This window comes from Sorex araneus, chromosome 5 (genome assembly GCF_027595985.1).
Source record: "Sorex araneus isolate mSorAra2 chromosome 5, mSorAra2.pri, whole genome shotgun sequence".
Classification (NCBI taxonomy): domain Eukaryota; kingdom Metazoa; phylum Chordata; class Mammalia; order Eulipotyphla; family Soricidae; genus Sorex; species Sorex araneus.
In genome coordinates, this window is record NC_073306.1 from 30114987 (window position 1) to 30137240 (window position 22254).

At 58.3% G+C, this 22254-nt stretch overlaps 1 protein-coding gene across 3 annotated transcripts in view; it reads right to left on the reverse strand.

The window, feature by feature from the left end:
- RNF220 (ring finger protein 220) overlaps positions 1–22254 on the reverse strand; it is a 233026-nt gene that overhangs the window by 3800 nt on the left and 206972 nt on the right. Inside the window, exons 4-12 of one of the 3 annotated variants that reach the window (XM_004621576.2) lie at positions 21227–21272; positions 18054–18155; positions 12865–12907; positions 9614–9735; positions 9130–9262; positions 2126–2222; positions 1911–1997; positions 1738–1793; positions 1583–1661 (exon numbers count right to left, since the gene is read on the reverse strand). In XM_004621576.2, the coding sequence (XP_004621633.2) occupies positions 1583–1661; positions 1738–1793; positions 1911–1997; positions 2126–2222; positions 9130–9262; positions 9614–9735; positions 12865–12907; positions 18054–18155; positions 21227–21272 (765 nt within the window). Of the gene's footprint in view, positions 1–1582; positions 1662–1737; positions 1794–1910; positions 1998–2125; positions 2223–9129; positions 9263–9613; positions 9736–12864; positions 12908–13070; positions 13322–18053; positions 18156–21226; positions 21273–22254 lie in introns of those variants that run through there. The other 2 variants (XM_004621575.2, XM_055138404.1) reach the window with 2 other exon arrangements.

The window sequence follows — 22254 nt, forward strand, 5'->3', positions numbered from 1 at the left end:
GCGGCCGACCCGGGTTAGATTCCCAGCATCCCTTATGGTCCCCTGAGCACCGCCAGGGGTAATTCCTGAGTGCAGAGCCAGGAGTGACCCCTGTGCATAGCCGGGTGTGACCCAAAAAGCAAAAAACAAAAACAAAAACAAAAAAACGCACCATCCTCCAAGTCCATCCCCTGGGCTGCTGGGAACTATTCCTGAGCCCCACCAGGGCACGCGGCAGAGAATTTCCTGGAAGGAGCCAGGGCATCCTGACCGCCCTGCTGTGAGGCGTCGGGGAGAAACCTGAACTAGGTGCCAGGAGAGAGATGTCCTGGGCCCAGCCGACCCCGTCCTGGCCGATGGAGACGTAACAGAGATGTGGCCAGGTGAGTCCAGTCACTCCCAAGAACCAAGAAGCCTGGCCTTCTGGTGCCTGTGCTCACACAGGTGGGACCACAGCCCTGATGTCCCCCAGCCCGGGGTGGGCAGCACTTTCCAGCATGGCCACAGGCTCTGGCCCCACCTCCCCCTCGGGCGCCATCCCTGATTAATGATCTTGTCTTTCTGATTTATGAGCAGCCCCTCCAGATGAGGGTGGGCGCCCCTTACGGCCCCGCCCGCCCTGCTCAGCTGGAGTAGGAGAGAATTATTAAATAAACATCCATACGTCATTCCTCCCCCCCCAAGCTGGTTGTGCCGAACCCGTGTGGCCCGCTCCGGCGCTGACACAGAGCAGCTGCGGTGATTCATGGGCAGCTGGGCCCCGCGCCGCGGCCCATACATCATGCCAGCAGCACTCGCGGCCCCGGCCGAGATAAACTGATCAACCACAACGGGCTGGAATGAATTTATGACAACACAAAATGGAGGGAAACAAATGGGAGGTGACCCTGGGCCACCGACCCGGCCCTGCACTGGCCTGCAATCCACTCTGCTGGCAGGAGGCAGGACGGAGCCGCGGGCGCGGAATGAAGAGACTGCCTCCTAACCCCAGCCGGGCCGAGCGCGTGCGGGACGCGCAGCACCCACCGCGGCAGCTCCAGACCCGGGCAAAGCCCCTTCCCAAGGCCAGAAGTGGCCTTGCCTGGGCGTCTCGGAGGGCAAGGAGGGACCTGCAAACTTCCAGTTGCCGTGGCTCGCAGGGAGCCAGGCCAGAGACGATCTTTGTCCAGATCAAAGTGCTAACAGATCCCTTTCTCCCTTGCCAGAGGGCTCCGGCCAAAACTTCACACTACAAGTGATGAGACCCCGAGCTCCTGCCTAAAACCCACTGCCAGCGCCACCCGGGACAAGAAAAATGAAACCAATTTAGCTCCCGATTAAGAAACAGAAACTGGAGATGAATCAAGCGCGCCGGCTGGGCTGGGCGGCCATACATCATGCTCCCGGGCGGAGGCGGCCACCGCGGGCAGGCGGGCCGGCTGCTCCTCCCTCCGCCAGGGCTCCGGGGGCCGTGGCCCAGCGATCGATTCAGAGTCACGCTCAGCACCAGCTGGGCCCCACCGCCAGTTGTGTGCCAGGGCGGCACGGTCGAGCTGTGCTGAGGGCCAGAGCCTGGCAGCCGGCCTTCCTGCTGGCAGAGGGCCCCTCCCGGCCCAACACTCACTTCTCGATGTCGCTGTTCTTACAGGTCTTCTGCATGGCCTCCTGCTTGCTGCTCTCTCCATTGCTGGTCGATGGCATCTCTGCAGGGACAGTGACAGCTCAGTCTCTGGGCAGGCCAGGCCCCAGGTCCCCATGTTCCGCCGGGTCCCAACTTACCATCACTGGCCCACTTAGAGAACTCGGGTGTGATTCGTGTGCTGGGGGGGCCACCACTAGAGGAGAAGAAAGCGGGGAGCCAGAGTGAGTCCCGAGGGCAGGCGGGCCGGGGGGAGCCGGGCCTCCTGCTGCCCGCCCCGCTGGCCCCCACCCAGGCCTCTGCCCACACTTGCTTCAGGACTGCGCCCCGCAGTGCTTCTCGCTCCTTGGCTTCTCCGGGCTCCTCGCCCGTGCAGGGGATGACGTCGGCCTCCGTGTACCTGGCATGGCGGTCAAGGACAGTGGATTCTGGTGTGCAGGGAGCCCCGAGGGCTGCCCTGTCCAGGGCACAGACGCTGGCCCCCTCTCTGCCTCCACCCCTGCCCCCTGCACTGTCCCTCAAGGATACTGTGGCTTCCCATACTCCAGAGTGTCGTCCCCATCCACGTCCAAGTCCGCATCGCTGTCTGGGTTCTCTTTGCCGCTGCACATGACGAAGCCGGAGCCTGTGGGGAGCAGGATGTGAGGACAGGCCCAGGTGCTCCTCCCGGCCCTTCAAACAGGGCCTGCGACTAGGCGTGATATTTTGGAGCATGGGACACTCCAGTCCCTTCAGCCCTTGCAGCCCATTTTCCCCTGTCCTGCCTGCTGTTTGCAGGGGGTCTCTGCCCGCACCACACCAGGTGCTAGCTCCATGGGAGACACGGAGAAGCTGCCCCCCAGTTCCCAGGGCTTCAGAAGTGGAGAGGCACACTCAGGTGCCAAAGGTCACCCCTAGGACCTTGGCAACACGTCACTTGGGCCAGGGGGACAAGTCCTTCGAAGAGAGAGCAGGCAGGCGAAGACCCAGCAGAGCCAGAGTGGGACCCCCAGCCAATGGCCTGGTTTTGGCCGCCAGGTCCTTGCCAGCAAAAACACCAGGCAGCTGTTCAAATATTTGGTGTCTGAAGCGCCTGACATTAATAATTCATCTCCACCTCACTCAGCCTGGATTCCTGGACAAGTGCAGTTACAGGGATTACAAAGGGACAGATGAGAGCGGACAGGCATGCACACCTGCTTCTGAGTGTGAAGGTGGCCAGGCGGCGGCTGGGCTAATCAAGGGCCTGAACATGGCCACATGTGGACTCTGGGCCACAGTGGAAGCCACAGCAGAACCAGGTCACCTGCCGGGGTCGGAAAGCCCCCCACTGTCCATCCCCACAGCCAGGGCTGGGACACCCAGCACCTTCTCCCTGGGTCTCGGAGCACTGCACCATAGAAGCCAGCACCAAACTGCAGGGGTGAAGAAACCGGGGCACTGGACTCTGCACTGAGCACTCGCAGGCACACCCCTGAGACGGCGAGGGGGCAGCTTGGGGTCCTGTCTGCTCACCCACGTTCCTCCGGCCACTCCTGTCCCTCTCAGGGTTCCACCCTTGGGGTCACTGCCACCAAGGCCTCTCCAGTCTCCTCCCCCTCCCTGCTTCCCTGAGCTCTCGTGCGGCCCCTTCTGCGGCCCACAAACAGCATAAGCAAGTCTGAGTTCCTCGGGTGGATCCTGAGGACTCGGGCACCCAGGGGCCCCTCCCTTGTCTTCCCAAGCACCCAATGGCATCATCCTGCCTCTCAGGACCCGAAGGATCACTCCCTCAGGCTATTCGGCCTGGAATGTCCTCACCTTTCTGTCCAATTCAAGTGTTCAAGCTCAATTCTTTTTTTTTTTGGGGGGGGGGGCAAGGCTGGGAGTCACACATGCACATCCCTAGCCCATTTTCCCCCTGAGCCTTCTTTCCCTCTCTTTGCTTCCGTCCTAGTGGGAGGCGGCCCTGGGAAGTGGGGCTGCCAGTCCTCATCTGCCGACGCCGCGGCAGCAACAAACCCAAAGCAGCAGGCAGGTCGGCAGCAGGGCCATTAAGCTGAGAAAACACCAAGTTACAGCTCTGTCTCCTGTGCACGGCCAGGTGTCCTGACAAGCAATTCCCGCCTCGTGGGTGAGTGGCACCTCTATAAACCCTCTGACAGTTTGGGAGACAAACTCCGCCATCAATCAGAATGTAGCTATCAGGCTCACTTACCGCCCGCGCCCCGAGCCTACCACCCCCTCCCCCGGGTGCACAGCCCAGCCATCAGCCTCATACCCTGGGCCCGGCCTGGCCCTGGCAGATGGGTGGGTGACAAGGACAGCATACAAACCTGGGCACACTAAGAAAATGGGGTACTCTTGAGCTGCCAGGCCATGCCTGCCTCTCAACACAGAAAGCAGCCAATGGGCCCCAAGGCCCAGTTCTGCCCGCTGGAGCAGGTCTTAGGGTGGTGTCCAGCCTGTGTCCCCCAACCCACGTCTTTGACACTCCAGGCTGCCAAGCAAATGCCTATCTGAGCATCCTTCCAGGGACTCTGTACCTCCCGTAGCAGCTGCTGTGGGTCCCTCCGGCCCCACAATCACCACACTGGCTGCCTGTGTGGGGGGTGCACGAGAGGCACGCGGGTGCCTAGTGTGCCGTCACCCACATTGCTCTCAGTTGCCCTTCCTGTCCACCTACCTCTGTGCCACTCCAAAATCCTGCCCAGTGCTGCGTCTCACCAGTGCCTCCCACCCGTCAGACAGCCAAGCTAGGGTCCCAGGCGGCAGCCCCTAGCAGGCTCTGTGCAGCACAGCCAGCAGCCATGGCACCAGGATGCCCAAGCACATCCCGGGCCCGGACGCAACACAGAGCACCTCTTTCCGTGGCCCGAAGGCCCAGCTGTACGGTGGCCTCCTGACACAGCCTTTTTACTTGCCAAAGAAAAGCATCTGCTGTCTATGCTACCCCCGATGGCATCCCCCGTGTACACAGGTCAGACCCCAGCCACTCCGCAGTGGTCCTGAGCAGGTGGCAACCACCAACCCTACTCTGGTTCGGCCCCAGCCTGCTCCGACCTCCTCCACACATTAAGCTTTATTTTCTTACTGAAATGTCACTTGCTGACTTCTGGCAGAATCAGGATAAAAAGAAATGGCCATAAAGTCGCTCTATGCAGCCAGCGCCCCTGACCGCCCGCCGGTGTCGAGGCCCAGCTCCGCAGCTGTAGAACAGGCCACCAAGACTGAGGGAGGAAGATGGCGGCGCCTTCCCACTCCTCGGGCTGCTCCCAGGTGGCCCGGGACAATCGGCAAGCTGTCACTTGTGAGGCTGCTAGTCAGGGAAGGGTGGGAGCCCAGGAAAGACCTCCATGATGAACCAGAGCACCTTTCAGGCACCCAGGGGGCTGCCTCGATCGGGCCAGACTCAAAGTGGGAAAAGGCCTGGGCTGCTACCTAGAGCAAACCGAGCCCAATGCTCAGTGCTGCTTAATAGCACGGGGGTGCCCTGCCGGGGCGGGGGTGCCGGGGAAACGCCCTTCCCTCCAAGGGAACACTGAGAACCAGGGAGGGGCATCAGTGCAGAAAGGACAAGCAAGCCTGAATTTTATCAGAACACCTCCTCTCATAAACTCATTTCTTCCTGGGTCATCGAGAAGAAGAAGAAAAAAAAATCAGTGTTAATTTAATCAATTGATCAGCAGATCGATTGAGAAACTGGAGATGCCCGTTGACTAGGGGCAGTAACGTCCTGGAACCCGAAACCACAAGAAAGGAGCCATCGATCTCCTCACCTGCTGCTCCCTATGGAACCGGGGCCCCGAGAAAGGCCCTCAGTGGGGCCTCCAGGGGCGGGGCTCCAGGGGCCCAGGGTGCAGGCCAGCAGCTTCCGGAGAGTTTTACACTGGAATTAGTTACAGATGCAGTTACGGTGTCTTGTGTAAACGCCATCGATTGGGGAGCTGACAGTCTGGGGAGCTGCGATGCGGGACAATCAATCGGCCTGCAGTGTCACCTGCCACCTCGCCGAACAGTTGACAATGCAATTATCCAGTGTGGAGGCAGGGAGTTGGCGTGTGTCAGACGCACTTAGCCACTTTCCGGGCCTCCTCGATAGCGCGTCTCACTGCCTCACGTCAGGGGAGACGCGGGGAGACAGACACCGTTTAAAACCATTGATACTTGCTCCTGCTTGTCCCCGCTTAACAATGGTGCTCCAGGAGGCGATTAAATCCCACCGATTGCCACGGGGGACAGGGGGTGGCCTGCTCCTTGCCACCTCTCCTCACTCCTCCCGCCGGGAAGGCCTAGGGGGAGGAGGCAGAAAGCAGCAGGCTGACACCCCCACATCCACGGCCTCGATCAGCACCTGTCACTCACCCGGGCAGGCAGCAGGGCTATGCTGGAGACAGCGTTAGAACCCAGCTCCCACCGTTGGGGGCCAATGGTCAGGGCCAGGATGTTATTTCTGTGCCCAAGCGCCCTTCCACTGCCTTGATTCACAATCTGGCGCTAAAGTTTTCTTCAGACAGACTCTGGGAAGAGGCTGCGGAGAAGGCTCAGAGGCTAGTGCTCATGGTTTGTCTGCTGGAGGCCTGGGTTTGATCCCGGCACCAGTGGGAGCTCCAAGCATTGCCATATGTGGACCCCAAACAAAAAAAAAGCAAAACCAAACAAACGAACAAAGAGGATCGTGTTAGGGCCGCCCTGCTGTCTCTCCCTGATCGCAGCCCAGCCACTGGTAAGAAGGGGCCTCCTCGGGGACTGAGAGAAGCAGGCTAGGGCCTGCGCGCTCTCGCCCAGCACCTGTTTGGGTCAGAGGCTCCATGCTGGGGTCCACAGATACAGCAGCACAGACAACTCCTGCTTTCTGCGTACCTCCCGGGCAATCCCTTCATCTCACCCCTCAGTCCCCATCACATCACTGTCATCTCATCTGGACCCTGGGTGTTCCCGGGACCTCCCTCCAGGCCTGTCCCTTGCAGCTCAGAGATGCTCCAGGCTCCTCCGGTGTGTGTGTGGCAGGGGAGCAGGGGTTAAGTGCCCAGGGAAGGGGCTGTTACAACTGCCAGTCACTTCTCTGGGACCCAGGAGCCAGGGCCAGGAAAGGGGCTCACTTGTCACAGCAGGAGCAGGGCCCTGGGAACCGCTAAAGGCGCAGCTTTCTGAGGTGTGCTCTGTGTGCTCACGTGGGGAAGTGTGGCAGGCTAGCAAACTTTAGGTTCTGCTCAGCAGTGAGCAGTGAGGCTCCCTGGGGACCGATCCTGGGGCTCCCAGCAGCAAGCATCCCCTCTGAACTCCTGCATGCTGCCAGGCATCCATGCAGATCACACGCAGGGAGCTGATGTGCTCCGTCAGCCCCCGCTGGGCTGGCGGGAAGCTGGAGTGAGGATGACGATGGTCCGGGCCTCGGGAGCTGGGACAGCGGGTGGGACATGGCAACTTATCTGCAGTTCTCCAATTCTTTCCTATCTAACAAGCACTGCAATCTCGGGTCTGTCAGCACGCATAGTGCAGCTTAAATGGGCCTCCCCGCTTGCCGGCTCATCCTGCCTCACTCGCTCTCTCTGAAGTCGGCCGGGCAGCTTCTTCAGCCGGCGTTATCACTCCCTCTAACCGGTCTTGGCAGGCAATCTAATTCCTCCTGAAAAGGTCACCGCCATTTTAACTGCCTTTCAATCACATTAAGCACGCGCTGCCCGGTTTGTGGCCCGGCCCGCCCGGCGGGCGATCAATGCACTGCGCTGACACCAGCCTGCTGGCGGGCCACACCCAGCCCCCCAAGAGTTGGGCCTAAGGTCCTGGCTAAGAAGGGTAGACTGACGGATGGCCAGTCTCTGCAGACAGGGTTCTGGGAGCCCGGGCAGTGGGGATTCGCCGGGGCCTCCCTTTGATACAGCCCCCCCACCACTGAGGAGGCCCAGCCTCCGTTGCTCCACCGCGCCCTGCTCTCTGCCTCGTGGCCCCTGCTGCTCTCGCTGTAAAACAGCCTTTCAAGTCCGCCCGTCTTTTGACTGCACTAAGCTGCTGAAGAGGCGGCAGCGGCTTCTATCAGGAAAGCTAGAGCAATTCTCTGCACATAAAGGCACCTCCGGCCCGGCGCCCTCTTCAAGTCTCACTCGCATTCTCGCTCTCCAAACCGCTCAAAGCAAAGGCCCCCTTTGAACCCCCCTCAGGAATTCTTGAAAGGAATCACCTCAGTGTAAACACTCAGGGAAAACTGACACCCGCCCCAGGCCTAAGAGCCCCCCACCCGCCCAGCGAGTGCACCCAGCACGCAGGAAGGTGCTTTGTCCAATCACAGGCCGGGGCAGCTTGAGCCCCTTCAGCCAGAAGCAGGCGGCCCCAGCTCTGTGCCAAGATGCCTAAGAAGCGGCCCCAGCACTGCAAGGTGCGACGGAATGCAGCGTCCCACCTGGCCGGGCCTCTTAGCCCTGTGAGGGCCCTGCCGCGCCTCAGAGCGCCGACACACTGGGACAGGGCAGTGGGGGGCAGCTGTGTGCTCTCGGGCACAGGATTAGGTAAGCCTGACCTGGTGGGCCTTCCTGATTTATACTCTGGCTCACCCCCCAAACGCCTGGGTGACATGAAGGGCCCAGAGGACTAGTGTCCCACCTGGGCCTGCCCCTCCCCCCAACACTCCAGTGCAGGACCAGCCAAGCTCTCCCTCCCAAGCTGCAGTGAGTCCCGGGGGGGGGGGCGGGGGAGGATTAGGGGGGCAGGTGCAGTGGTGCCCCCTGGGAGAGCGCCCAAAGAACAGGAGGCAGACGGGAGCAGATTGGCGCACTTAATGACCACAAGCTGCAGCGCCAGCTGTGCCCCAGCAGACAGGAGCACGAGAGGCAGGGGACCACGCCCACGCAGGGGAGTGTGAGGCGAGGACCTGGACCCCTCCGGGCAGATGCCTGCAACCCTTTGACCTGAGGGTGGGGACTTCCACTGAGCGAGGCGATCTTCCCACAGGAGCTGGGCAGGGCCCTGGGAATCCTGGGGAGGCCCCAGGGCTGCAGGGAGCAGCTGGACACAGGCCCACTGCTCCGGGGCAGAGGGCATCCTGGGAGAAGGGGTGGGATCAGAGCTAAAATTAGATTCTCCAGTGAAGCTCATGGGAGGTCAGATTTTGCCATAACTCACTCTCTCCTCTGGAACTGATTTCCCTGACACGGGCCGAGGAGGAGGAGCAGAATCCAATGTGCGTGCCTGGAAGCCCTCAGGGCCCAGTGCTGGAGGTGTACAGCAGGTTGCTGGATTCTCATTTATCAGCCTTAAGAGGGATGGAGTGATAAATGCATAACCGTCCCTTTAATATTTTATGCAGGTGCTAACGCGGCTTGGCTGTCACCTTCAATGCATCACCCGAGGCTGAGAGCCCCCCTCGTCATTCCTAGCTTGCAGCCTTCCATTTACCCACCCAAATACATCCATTTTAATATGCACATCACAGGCAGTCTGTGTGGCCACAAAGGAGCCCCGCCAGTGGCAGCTCCGTCGTGGGGGGTCTGGATGACCAGCCTCCAGCCCTGACCTCCCGGCTCCCAGCAGAGGCCTGGCAGCCAGGGCACCACTGCCGGGGTCTCGGCGGCAAGTACCTCGGAAGCCACCTTCCAGGAGAGTGGTGGCCCGTATCCGCTTCTGCCCGCACCACTCATACTCTTCAAAGCGGTTGCTGTTCTCCTGCTCGATGTCCACGGTATCCTCCTCGGCCACGCAGGAGCCTTCCCTCTGTGAAGAGCAGAGCAGGATCACGTGGGTCCCAGGCCAGCCGACCTGCTCCCCAGGGCCTGCAAGGGAGGCTCAGCCCCAACCCCCGGCTGCGGTGAGCCAGATGGGCCCCCAGCACCAGACACCTTGGACATACACCCATCTAGAGGTCACACACCCAGGCCTCTTCCCAAATTTGCCATGGGAGCCCCAGAGAAGGTGGGAGAGAAGGGGGGAAGAAGCAAAGGCCAAGAAGGCAGAGAACAGAGAGGAAGAGGCTGCGAGGAGCGCATGGAAACCCCAGCCCACAGATGTGAAGGCAGTGGGAGTTGGGGGGTGCAGGGCGGTAGGGAGAGGTGAGAGCCCCTCTACCTTCGAAAGGCAACGCTCCACATGCCTACTCATCTCCTGCTCCGATCCTGCCAGGGGGCGGCTGCACAGGGGACATACCTGCCCTTCATCTTGCTTCCTCCGTTTCATTTTCCCAATCCGAGCTGCATGGAGAGACCGAGAACAAAGCACAGGAGAGGCAGACGGTCACTGAAGCTCCCCGGGTCCCAGGAGAGCTGATACCTCATGCCTTTTCGGCAGCGACGCGCCCTTCTGCTCGGCGCCTGACCTGGCCATCAGGATGCACACCTTTATTCCTGCGCGGGGAACAGGGGCCTGCGCCTCGCCAGCCAAGTGCCACTCTAGCCACCGCCGTTCAAAGTCAACCTGCATCTCCCTACCTGCACTGCCTACTCCAAGGCACAGACACTCCAAGTTGCCAGGGAGCTCCTTGGAGGGCTCGGAGCATGGGCTCTTTTGGTGTCAAGAGATGTAACTGGAGAGAACAAGCTCGGTGTGACGCCCAGGATCCTCCAAGAGCCCGAAAGGACCTGCGGTGCATGCAGTAGCTGAAATCCACTTAGCTGCTCCTGGGCCACGAGCCTTGTGAAACATTCTTGTGTCCTACCTAGAGTCACCGCAGGGAGACTTTCTCCCTTGTCCACTGGCCCCATTTTACAGAAGAGGAGACCGAGGCCCAATCTCAGAGGCATTGAGGGCCGAGTGGGCGAGCCTGGGGGCCATGGGAGGGCAACCCTTCCCGGGCTCCATCATTTCTAATCAGTGCCGAGGGTTGGCCGGCCCCAGAGGCAGAGGGCTGCCTGCTGCGCTGTCCCGCGGGGGCTCAGTTCCAAAGTGCACACGGCAAGCCCACAGCACTGCTAATTAATACTGAGAGATGCGATCATTTCTAATTACCTCACTAATCCCTCTCTGCAGCCCTCCTGTCACCACAGCAGGAAGGGGTCACAATGAGACACTGGTCCCCTCTAGCCCCTTCCTGGATGCAGCAGCTGAGTGGGCCACTCTCTGCAGCGGTGTGGGCAGGGAGGGGCTTCTGGCCTAGAACTTTCTCGTGACACTGACCTCAGCAGGACAAGACTCATGAAGGCGGCTGCCGGAGACACAGGAGAGAGCGGAAACATTACCCGCCAGAGCCCCCCCAGTCTCAGGGTTAAGCACCTTAGGCTAGCGCGCCTTTAATTTGTACCCTGAAGCCAAGGCTGCATTATTCGTTGTAACAGAAGACACTTCAGGCTCTTTGAGATAGAGCCCACTTGTCCAGATTTCTAAAAAATGGCAAAGGCAGAACAGAAAACCAAAGCTGACTCCAGTGCCAAAAACGGTCTACCCAAGAATGCCCTGACTAATCAGTACCAACAAAGACCAAGTCCTTCGGTCTGATGGGCAGCAAGAATATGCATGGGGGTGGGAGGGAGATGGCTTATATGCGTATGCTTTGCATGCTGGAGCCTGGGGCTTTTCATCTCCACTGCGGCATGGTTCTCCAAGCAGGAAAGGTGCCAGGAAAGGCGCCTGAGCACCATGGGATATGACACGCCCTCCCAACCCCAAACCACAAAGAGGGTAACAGACACAGGGTCCCGAGCTCTAGTCTGCTCAGGATTCGAGGCAGGGAGATACTCCAAGGCTAATAAAGACAAGGTTCAGGAAGACCCAGACCAATAGGAGAGTCACCATCCCAACGGGAATGAGAAGTCTGCGAAAGCTCAATCTCCTGTGCTCTTACCAGACTGAATGAATGTGACTGCTTTGGGGCCCAACTTGGTTTTGAGGATAACGAATGATTAGCTCTTTGCCTTACTGCCCTGGCTCTTGAAAACTCAGGTAGTGCCACCTTTAAAATCCAGAGCAAGCTCTGGAATGGAGGCTGGATGTTAGATAACAGAAAGGCACTGAGCAAGGGACCCTGAGAGTTCCAGAAGGCAGCGTGCCAATGGAAAGGCATCACTAGAAGAATCTCCTACTCTACCTAGAGTTCAAGGGAGTGCCTGGTTGGTAAGAAGGGGCCACCTGGTAGCTGAGTAGAGAAACAAATCCCCGAGACTAGTCAAGGAGAAGATACCGGGTGCTTTCCTTGTCCAGTCCACCTAGGCCAGACCCCATGAATCCCAGAAGCACCAGATGAACTGGTTATCACCTGGAAATTGTCAGATGAGCAAAGCACACTTGGCTCTTTTCCCTTCATCACTCACCTTCTAAGTTCAGAAGTAAGCAAGTGTGGTGGAAAAGTTCTGCTGCCTTAACTTCCAAGTAAAGTCAGAACTTGTGTCAAAGAGGTAGGACGGTGAGGCTGGAGCATCAGAGGCTTGGGGGATACATGCACTTAGACCGAAAGCTTGCTTTCCTTGCAGCCCAGCTGTGTGATGTTAAACAAATCACCCTCTCCTGTCCCAGCTTCAGTTCCCTTACTCACAAAATGCTGGGCACATTTTCAGAGCTAGGCTGCAAGGCACACTGCCCCGAGTAAAGAAGCACCCCTTCCCAGGCGTGGGGCTCTCAGCCAGGCGAAAGAAAACCTGGGGCATCTCAATGCTCCACGGCCTCACTCACCCAGAGTCCCTGTAAGGGGCTTCGCTTACAGCCAATCCCCTGAGACCACACCCTAGTCAGCATAAAAAAAGCTAGGCTCCTTCAATTGTGTTCAGCAAAACAGAAATGCTGCCAGAGGCCTGGATCCAAAAGGGGATCGGGGGTGGGGGTGGGGGCGGGGGCGGCCAGGTAGTGCGTACACGGTGTGCTTTCAGAGAAGGCCGCTACGCGCCGGCGGGCCCACGCTGATCACCTTTGTGAAATGTGGGCCGACTGCTAACTCAAAGAGCCCTGGGATGAGTTAGTTCCTGTTGCCGTGGGAACTCCAGATCTCACTGCATTGTCAAGTCTCAGTGGAGAGGCTGTATTCACACTACTGGGCACTGATTAAAAACTGGAAGAAAAACATTCTCGGCGCCCTGCTGGCTCGTACAGTGAGATCCCAGCAGTGTGCAAATTCAAAGCGCGGCTCCCGAGTGGAATTGTGTAGCTTGTTCCTCATTCTCCGGCACTTACTGCCCCCCAAGGGTTCTCCGGGGCCTTTGGAGAGGCTGGGGCGGGAGCCGGGGCCCGTTAACCTCCATTCGACAGACGGGGAAACTGAGGGCTTGCCGAGGCGCTGCGACTGCGACGAAACCAACGGGCCCCGAAGTGTAGGAGACCGAGGCAAGCCCGGCGCTGCGGGCGGCGCGGGAGGAGGCGGCCGGGGGTGGGGCGGAGGGAGGGGCCGAGAGACTCACCATTCAGCCGGGTCTGCCGGTTGGCTCGCACACGCAGGAAGGTCTGGGAGAAGATCCCGGGCAGACGCGGAAAAAAAAAAAAAAAAAGAGAGAGAGAGCGAGAGAGCGCGTCAGGCTCGGCCCGGAGTCCAGGTCTCCCCCCTCGCCCTCATCCCAGCCCCGGGTCCGGGCCTGCCCCGCCCCAAACAACCCGTAAACAAACCTACTTCCTCCCTTCCGCCGGCCCCCCTGCTCCGCCGGCCGCTCCGGGCCCTCGGCATAGCCGCCGGGGGCTGCTCTAACGGGACCCCGGGGCCGCCGCGCGGTGCCGCCCCAGCCCCGGCCTCTGGCACTCGGGGCCCCGCGGCCGCCCGGCCGGCGAGGGCGGCGATGCGGGCGGATTCCTCCCGGCTGCCCGGCGGCGGCGGCACTCAGCTCCCAGTGGCGGCGGCGGCCATGTTGGCCCTGATCACGTGACCCGCCGCCGTCGCGCGCCGGGGGTGAAAGTTCACCGTGGGGGTGGGGGGTGGGGGGCGGCCGGACTGGGACCTGCGAACAGCTGCGTGGCTTGGGGGTAGAAAGTAAGCGGGGCCCGCCCACCGGCCGCCGAGCCGACGGGCTTCTGCCCCGGTGGCCGCCAGGTCTTCCCGCCCCCCGGCCCATCCCGGCCCGGCCCCTGGGGGCCGCCCCTGCCGCAGGGGCTGGGAGGGCAGCGCGCCCCGGGCCATCGCCGCGGTGCTGCCCAAGTCTCCACCGCGCTGCTGCTGCTGGCCCGGCCCGGCCCGGCCCGGCCCGGCGCGCCCAGGCCCATACCCGCCCCCGCACTCACGGGGACGCCCCCCTCCGCTACGCAGCGGGGCCTGCTGGGGACTCTGGACCCCGTCCTCGCCCTCGGTCCGCACACTCGGCCCTGCAGACCCCGGGGACGCCTGCTTCCAGCTTGTCATCGCCACCTCTCCTGCCAGTCAGCCCTCCAGGCCTAACCGAGCAGGGTGCATCCATCCCTTCCCTCAGGATAGCGCACACAGAAAAGTTAGGGGGCTGCCCTGGTTTGGTAGGGACACTCCGGGTACTCGTCCCTGAGCAGCCCATGGGCCTCGGAGCTGCTCCACCCGAGGTACCAGCGGTACCGGGATCCACTTGCAGCCTCGCCTGCGCTCAGCCCATTGCGCTCTCCTCCCCGCCCCTCGTAAAAAACGATTAGGATAGGGGCGGGGGTGAATCCAGTGCCTGGAGCTCTGGGCTTGGTATAGGCAAGGTATTCTTGAGTTTCTTCAGCTGTTATTCTTGAGTGAAGGGTTTTAGTTCAGAGGCTATCTAAATTCGTAGCTCTCCCCTGGTCTTCTGTTTTTCTCCATTTTGTTACACATTGTCCATGTTCTTTGTATCGTAAAAAATTGACCTTGTTGGGGCTGGAGAGATAGCACAGCGGGTAGGGCGTTTGCCTTGCACGCGGCCGACCCGGGTTTGATTCCCAGCAACCCATATGGTCCCCTGAGCACCGTTAGGGGTGATTCCTGACTGCAGAGCCAGGAGTAACCCCTGTGCATTGCCAGGTGTGACCCAAAAAGCAAAAAAAAAAAAAAAAAAAGACCTTGCTACCTTTCACTCCTGTACATTATTTTTTTGGGGGGTGGGGCCCACACTTGGCAATGCTCAAGGGTTACTCCTGACTCTCCACTCAGGAATCACTTCTGGCCATGTTCTGGGGACCATAAGGAATGCCCGGGATTGAACCAGGGTTGGCTGCATGCAAGGCAGATGTCATATCCGCTGTGCTAATGCTCTGACCCTGCTTCTGTAAATTCTACAGCGGTTCTTTGCCTGGGAGATCTGAGTCGCATGGCAGGGACTTTCTCTGAAGCGCCCTCTGCTCCACTCCACACTCCTCTTCCACTACTGCCCGCCCCCACTGCCTTCCCATGCTCTGCTCTGCAGAGCTACCCATAGCCCTCTGAGCATGCTGTGCTCTGGCCTCAGGGCTCTGTGATATTTCATATTCCAGGATCCCCTGTCTGGTTCACTGCTGTTATAACCTGAGCACTCTGGGTTGCTTAGTTGCCTCCTCAGAAGTTTTATAGCCCTTTGACTTCCCTCTGATCTTGCACATTTGCTTATTTACAGACAGTCCCTTCCTGGGGGGCTGTCTCAGTCTAGTCACCCAGCACAGGGGCTAGCGTGCAGGACTTCTCAGTGTGAAGGAGAGGGGGATATTTATGGAGCAAACCTCTGAGCCCTGTGAAGGACCGGTAAAGCATCTAGAAGTCGGGGCCAAACACACAAGTTCAAATCCTGAATCTCTTGCTCATAGTTTGTATCTCAGAAAGGCCACTTCTCTTCTAGCCTGCTTCCTTTGCAATAAATTGGGGGCAATGGATGCTACCTTGCACAGTTTTATGAGGGTAAAGTGATATAATGGTTAAAAGGGTAAGGTGACTAAATAGAAATTCCAACCAGTAACCAATACCAGTTGGTCTCAAGGCCTATTTCTATTATTGAAAACAAACAGACACCCCAAATCCAGGGTTACCACACAGCTTCCTATGGCATTTGAGTAAAGGTCAGGGGATAAGTTCCCAGATAATCCCTAAATCCCTACCATTTACCTTGTCTTCCACATTTTGACAAAATAACTGCTCACCAGTCCCCAAATACATCTTCCTGTCATACACCATGACCCATGACTCACGTACTACGGTATTACCTTGGACCTAAATACCGAAGTGTCCTTTCTGCCTTGCTCTCTAGTGTGGACTCCTATTCATCCTCTGAAACCCTGTTGAATCAGTACCCACTGATCCACTTTTCTGGAACCTATTTCTACCCCCTCTGAATATACCCTTTTTTCTAGCATAGCTGCCAGGCTATGCTGATTGACTTGCAAAGTTTAACACCTAGAAGGCAAGGATACTGGGCAGCACGAGGGTGAGTACTGGATCAAAATTTTTTTTTTTTTTTGCTTTTTGGGTCACACCCAGTGATGCACAGGGGTTACTCCTGGTTCATGCACTCAGGAATTACTCCTGGCCAGTGCATGGGGGACCATATGGGATGCTGGGAATTGAACTTGGGCTGGCCGCATGCAAGGCAAATGCCCTCCCCACTGTGCTATCGTTCCAGCCCCTGGATCGATGTTTGAGTAAAGGAAGTGTGTAAAGAAGGATAAGATGAAGCCTGTTCCCTGGAGGAACTCCAGGTTGGGTGGAGGAGGCAGGCTCACTGTGCCATAACTCTGCAGGGTACCTCAAAAACAGCATTCCCCCTCTCTCTGATCATGGGTCTGCTCTGTGACCTGCTTGCCATACATTGCATGTGTTCTAGAATCTCGGCTCATGAGACCTTGCATCTTCGCCCTTTACCCTCTTGGTGTGCATACACTGCGCTGAGACTGACTAATCAGGAAGCGAATATAACTTGCTGGAAGATGACCCAGACACATAGTGAGGCCATTTTGTATTTTCTTTTCCAGCTAGCCCTCTAGCTGAAGGAGTGTATGACAACCACGGACAAACACAACCAACCAACAGCATCATGGCAGAAAATAAATTGTCTTAGTCACTAAGTCTTGGGGTGATTTGATATGTATGTCAGTAGATTTTGCAGCGCATTTCATGGTAATAATGGGACAGGTGAGTCATGAGAAGAAAGAGCTAATCCAGAAAGGCTTTCTGGAGGGAATGGTACTTGGGTAGGGTATTGTAGGACATATAGGAAAGGGATGTGTGGGGTGAAATAATCCCCTTTTAAAAGAGGGGCATGTGTGAAAATATGAGGCAAGAGAAACATGGCCCGACAGGACAGTGAGTAAGGCATTTGCCTTTCATGGGACAGCTGACCAGTTCAATCCCTGGCATCCAGTATGGTCTCCTAAGCCCTTCTAGGAGTGATCCTTGAGCACAGAGGCAGGAGTAAACTCTGAGAACAGCCAAGTGTGCCCCCTAAACCCTTAAGTAAATATGATTTTTAAAAAAATGATGTAGTTAGATGAATATGGTGAGCATGGCTTGGGGATTAGGAGTTGAAATGGAAATGCAGGGCCTTGATGCCATTTCTAGCGAGCCAGGCCTATGTGTAACAGTGCCTCTTCCTAGCTGCACAGAGTGAGCCTAGTGCTACGAGGGACGTAGGAGGACAAGCCTCTGAAGGTGGGACTCTGTGTGCGCCTTGGAGTGCACTGAGCCCGTTTCCTGTTCAAATCAGAATCCCCCAGGCTCAGGCGGACTCACCACCTACGTCAGGATTGTCTGGATGCCATTCCTGTCACCCACGGGTGGGATTGGGTTCCTGAGATCCAGGATCCCTGCCCAGGGCCGACACTTAGGGCTTTGGTGTTTGAATCCCCTGGAAGGGCCTCCAGCAGAGGAAGTGCCGATGGAGACTGGTGCCCGGTCCACAGTTGGCACTGCCTTCTCTAAGCTGTGCTCCGGCTGCCAGGCTCCACGCATGCTGGCCAGGTTGCTGCTTCTTTCCCGACGTCAGGGTCAGCTGCTGGGCTTCCCTGCTCACAGTGGGGTCCTGAGAAGCCTTGTCTATCCCTGCTGAGGTGGAGGTTCCTCGATGTTTCTGTCCTTCCATTTGGCTGGGCCTCAGGATATGAGTCTCTCCCTAGACTAAAGCTTTTTGGGGAGCTTTTTCCTTCCACCATAAAGACATCACTCCCTGGGCTGGAGCGATAGCACAGCAGGTAGGGCGTTTGCCTTGCATGCGGCCGATCCGGGTTCGAATCCCAGCATCCCATATGGTCCCCTGAGCACCGCCAGGAGTAATTCCTGAGTGCAGAGCCAGGAGTAACCCCTGTGTATTGCTGGGTGTGACCCAAAAAGCAAAAAAAAAAGTCATTACTCCCTGGGGGTGACACTCTGGGCTGCTCCTTGCCCAGGGCCCCAAGCAGGGGGCTTGGCGGGACTGGATGGCTCTTTCCTCTTCTGGTCTTAGGGTCTGGCATTCGCAGACAAGTCTGACTCTGTCTCTCTCTGGGTCCCTCATGAAACCAAGCCCTGTGGTAGCCTCCCTTCTCCATAAGGAACAGTCCCCAGGGGCTCCGGCCTATCAGATCCCAGGGCACCTAGACATCCACCTCATGAAGGCCCATTCCCTATACCTTGGGGTTCAGGTGGGGGCACAGGCCCTAGGGGACCCAAACTCAGGTTAGCATCTGCCGGGCCTCAGAGCAGGTACAGCCCCCAGTGTCGGCTCCTCAGCCTCCTCACCTGGTATCTGTCCGAGTGGTGCAGGTCATCGGTGACTGACGAGTGCGGGGACGCTGTGGGGGACTCTCCTTCCCTCTTGATGGAGGCAGACAACAGGAGGGACTGAAAGAAGACAGAGGGCGCATGGCCTCAGGCTGAAGAAGACCTAGCCAGTGTGCTAGCATGTGTGTGGGAGGGGAGGGGGGAGACCGGCCCACCTGGGAATCTGAAGCTGTGTGGTCAGGACCTGGGAGGGGAGGGTGGGTACAAGAGATGCTGGAATTGAGGGACAGGGAGGGGTGCCCCTGAGAGGCACCTCTTGACCCCATAGGGGAAGGACTCTTAGGCCTTGCCCAGGGGCTGAGACTGCATTTCACTCTCCTTTAGAGCAGGATACCCCCAGCTCCCCAAAAGGTTGGGGGTAAAGCCATGTACCAGCCACCCCGCTTGCCCCTAATATAGGCTGATGGCAGCCCCACTCTGGAGACAGTAAATGAAATCATATGTATGAGTTTCCTCGTGCAGTTTGGATGTGCGCTGGGTCCATTTATCCCTGCGCTGCGGCGATGACCCTAGCAGGAACCCCTGCAAAACTAATCCCCCAAAGTCAGTCTACACGGCCTCTTCTACATACGCCTGCAGTTTAGATTAATAAACTGTCCACTTAAAATTGTGTGCGAGCGCCACGATTCTAAACACCACATGGCACCTTCCGCCTGCTTTGCTGCTTCTTGCCAAGGCCTGTGAAGCAGCAAACTGGGGGCCGGGAGGCCTGAAGCAATCCCACTCGACCCTCCAACACACACACACACACACACACACACATGCACACACATGCACACACACCCGCTTCTGCAGCTCGCGCAGCTCTGAGTGAGCAAGCAAGTGGAAGCAGACAATTCCTCGGAGGTCTCCCCGCCGAGAAAGCCATGCCAAATCGCCAGTGACAGCCCAAAGAAAGCAATTTGGGAAAGATGGAGCGCCCATTTATCCTTCATCTCCGACCGAGCCTCAGGATGTGACCCGCATGCGTGGCCACAACGCACATCCTCAGGCAAGGGCCAGGAAAGGAGGGGTGGCCTGGGACTGCGAGCGGATAGCGGCTGGGGGGCGTCTGGTGGGCTCTCCTGTAACTTGGGGCCGCTTCTTGACTTATCTAGGCCCAGGGCAGGGCCTTTTGGGTGACCTGGCCCCCAGCTTGGAAAAGATCTGGGCTTTCACACAGGGGGGCTGTGTCTCTCCCCCGAGAAGGTGCCCCCTCCCCGCCTCCCTTTCCTTTCTCCCACTCTTATTTTCTCTCATTCTTGTCTCATTCTCTCTTGCTCTCATTCTCTCTTGCTCTCTTACTCTCTCTCTCACTCTCATTCTCTCTAGGTTAGAAGCCCTGAGAGGCCTCAGCATTACACCTGGGGCAAGTGGAATAAAAAAAGGTCACTGGCGCTTTTTAAACATGGACCAAAAAGCAGTAAAATGTGTTTGGGAAAAAAAAAAATCCCGGCATTAAATCATGACTTTTTGCCTGGCTCTTCGCCTCATTAAAAGTGGCCTTTTGGAAGGTAAAATTATCATTGTAAGCGATAAGATCTTTAAGAAAATAATTCACGGCTTCTTCACCCTTTAATATGATAGCCGCCACCGGCTAATTTTTTTCTTAATGGCAACGAGGCCATCAATCTTGTCTAAGGCCCCATCGCCCTCTCCGCCTCCTCCCTCCCTCTTCTTCCCCAGCCTTCCAGTCTCTTGCTTGAACCTTCTACCTTGTGCCTCTTTGCCCCATGACCTGCTCCTCTAAAGCCTGGCTCATGGAAAACCCTGCAATGGTGCTCTTTGTGGGTGAGCACGGCCGGAAACAGGAAAGCTGGCATCACGAGCCTGTATGGGACAGGGTAGCCCTCTACTCTGGGTGTGCGGGTCACCGCAAGGGCGGGACACGGATGGCATCTGTGTCTGTCCCGAGTACACCAGCTTCCCTGAGGTCCCCTCCCAGGCCTGCTGGGCTGGCTCAGGGGTCAGTGGTGGTGGTCGGCTTGCAGCCTTAGGCAGGACTCGTTCACCTCAGCAGCAGTTAGTAAGCACAGCAGGCTGGGGAGTGTTCCTCGCTTCTGAGTGGTCAGGGCCTGGCAGCCCCCCACCCATCTGTTTCTGGGGTAATGGAGTTTTGCTTTCTCAGTGGGGGTCTGCCCCATTCAGTAATGCTGCCGGAGGGGCCCTCAGTGCCCAGCAGGCCTGAAGGGCGTGAGGTCAGCCCCGTGGAAGAGGTGAGACCTGTGGCTTCTTTTCTCCAAACTGCCCCCATGGGGGTCACTGGAGCCTTTACGGGCCCCTCTTCCGGCCTGGTGGGCCTCATCGCTGAGCTTCCCATATGTCTGGGGGCTCTGCAGCCTCTGAACTAGGGATACCAGGCTCTGTAAGCTGCTGCCCCGACTCCTCTGCACTGGCTTTGCTTTTGTCTTGTCCACTCACATTCCTCCCTGATGTCACTCATCCCTGGAAGAAGGGCCAGGGGCTCCTGCCTTCAGGAATGCTGGGGGAACGTACAAGAGAGGAGGAGGGAGGGCTTAGTCCTTCCACCAGGACCCACAGCTCAAATCCCTCTGTGCCACCTCGAGGGGCTGTTGGCACCAATAACATCCCGGGGCAGGGGCACTTGGCCCCAGTGTGGAGAGAGCCCCTTGCCCTTCACTCTCCCGTGTCCTTCTGATGCTCCCAGGCCCCTGTCCCAGAGTCTGCTCAAGCGGGGGAGGTGGTCGGCCAGAGGACCTCAGTACTGTCTCAGTCACCCTTGGGACAAAGCACAGCCACGTCACCCCCAGCCCAGGGCCATGTGGGAGCTCCCACTGTCTGTTGGGAGCGGCATCACTATGCGCCTGCTGTGTTCACCGTCCTCCTTGGACTGAACGTCCCTGGCATGAGTCTGGGGCCCCCTCCCCGCCCACCACCCCATTCTGGACTCTGACTCCTCTCTGCACTACCCGAGGAGGAAGTCAGATGAATGTATCCTCGGCTCCCACTCCAAGCACACGTGGACACACACAGGCGCGCACACACACACACACACACACACACACACACACACACAGAGGCCACACATGCTCGAGTGCACAGGTCTGGAGACAGACGGGGATTCAGGAAAAGCTCCTTTCCCTCGGTCTGAGGTTGGGGAGCAGGAGGGGGACACACAGTTGCCCACCTACCTTGGGTGTGCCGGGAGCCATGGCATCCTTCAGAAGGGGATTTTTGCTGCCAAAGAAAGAAGAAAACAGGGTGACCATTTCACTTTGCCCAGATTGTGCCAGGGTAGAACAGGAAGACCTGAAGGAGATTGGAATCCCTGCCCAGCCCAGCCCCATTCAGTCAACCCAGAGGCCGTCAGGGTCAAAGGTCAGAGCTGGCCCCCTGGGGAGAGATGGGGAGATGAGGACACTAGGCACGGTGTCTGCCCTGATCTCCCCCCCACCCCCTGCCACATGCCACGGAGCTGGGGGAGAGGAGCTTGACCTGACTGCTGGCACCAGCCCCGAGGATTTTGCTTGTCCTGGATCCCCCACCCCAAGCCCCTGCCTGCAGCCCCCCCCCCACCGTCCCCTGCCTGCTCTTAGCTCCTGTGGGATTGGGGTGACGGAGCTGACATGGCTCTTGTCAATTCTCCCTCCAACACGCTGCAAACTGCGTTAGGCCAGGAATGATCTCCCCCTGATTCAATTTGTCAGCCCCAGGCCCTCCGGCATCGGGCGCGGCAGGCGGGCGGGAGCTGGGCCCTGAAATATGGTGGGCGGCTCGGGGGAGGCGGGAGTGGGGGCTGGAGGTGATGGATGGGCTGTGGGGGAGGCAAGGACTGTGTTTAATAACAAAATTGGTATGCAAGGCCACATCCTGCGCTAAGCATGAGTGATCCAGAGCCACAAAGTATTACAAATCCCCGCTAAACAGATGCTGACAATGGAACAAGACGTATCAAATCAGATCCACTTCAGAAACATTAATATCCCTGTTCCTGTCCCTCCCTCCCCGTCGCCCCCCACTATGCCCACCACATCTGTGCTCACACATTCACGTATGTGTCCTCACATGCGCATGCATACTGAGGTGCTGGCTGACACAGTGAACACAGACCTTCACAGAGGGCCCCCCTGAATGGCCATGCATACAAGTGAGACAGGTGGGGCCCCCTCTCCGGCCACACAGCACAATAGACACAGACAGACGCCCCCACAGCAGGATT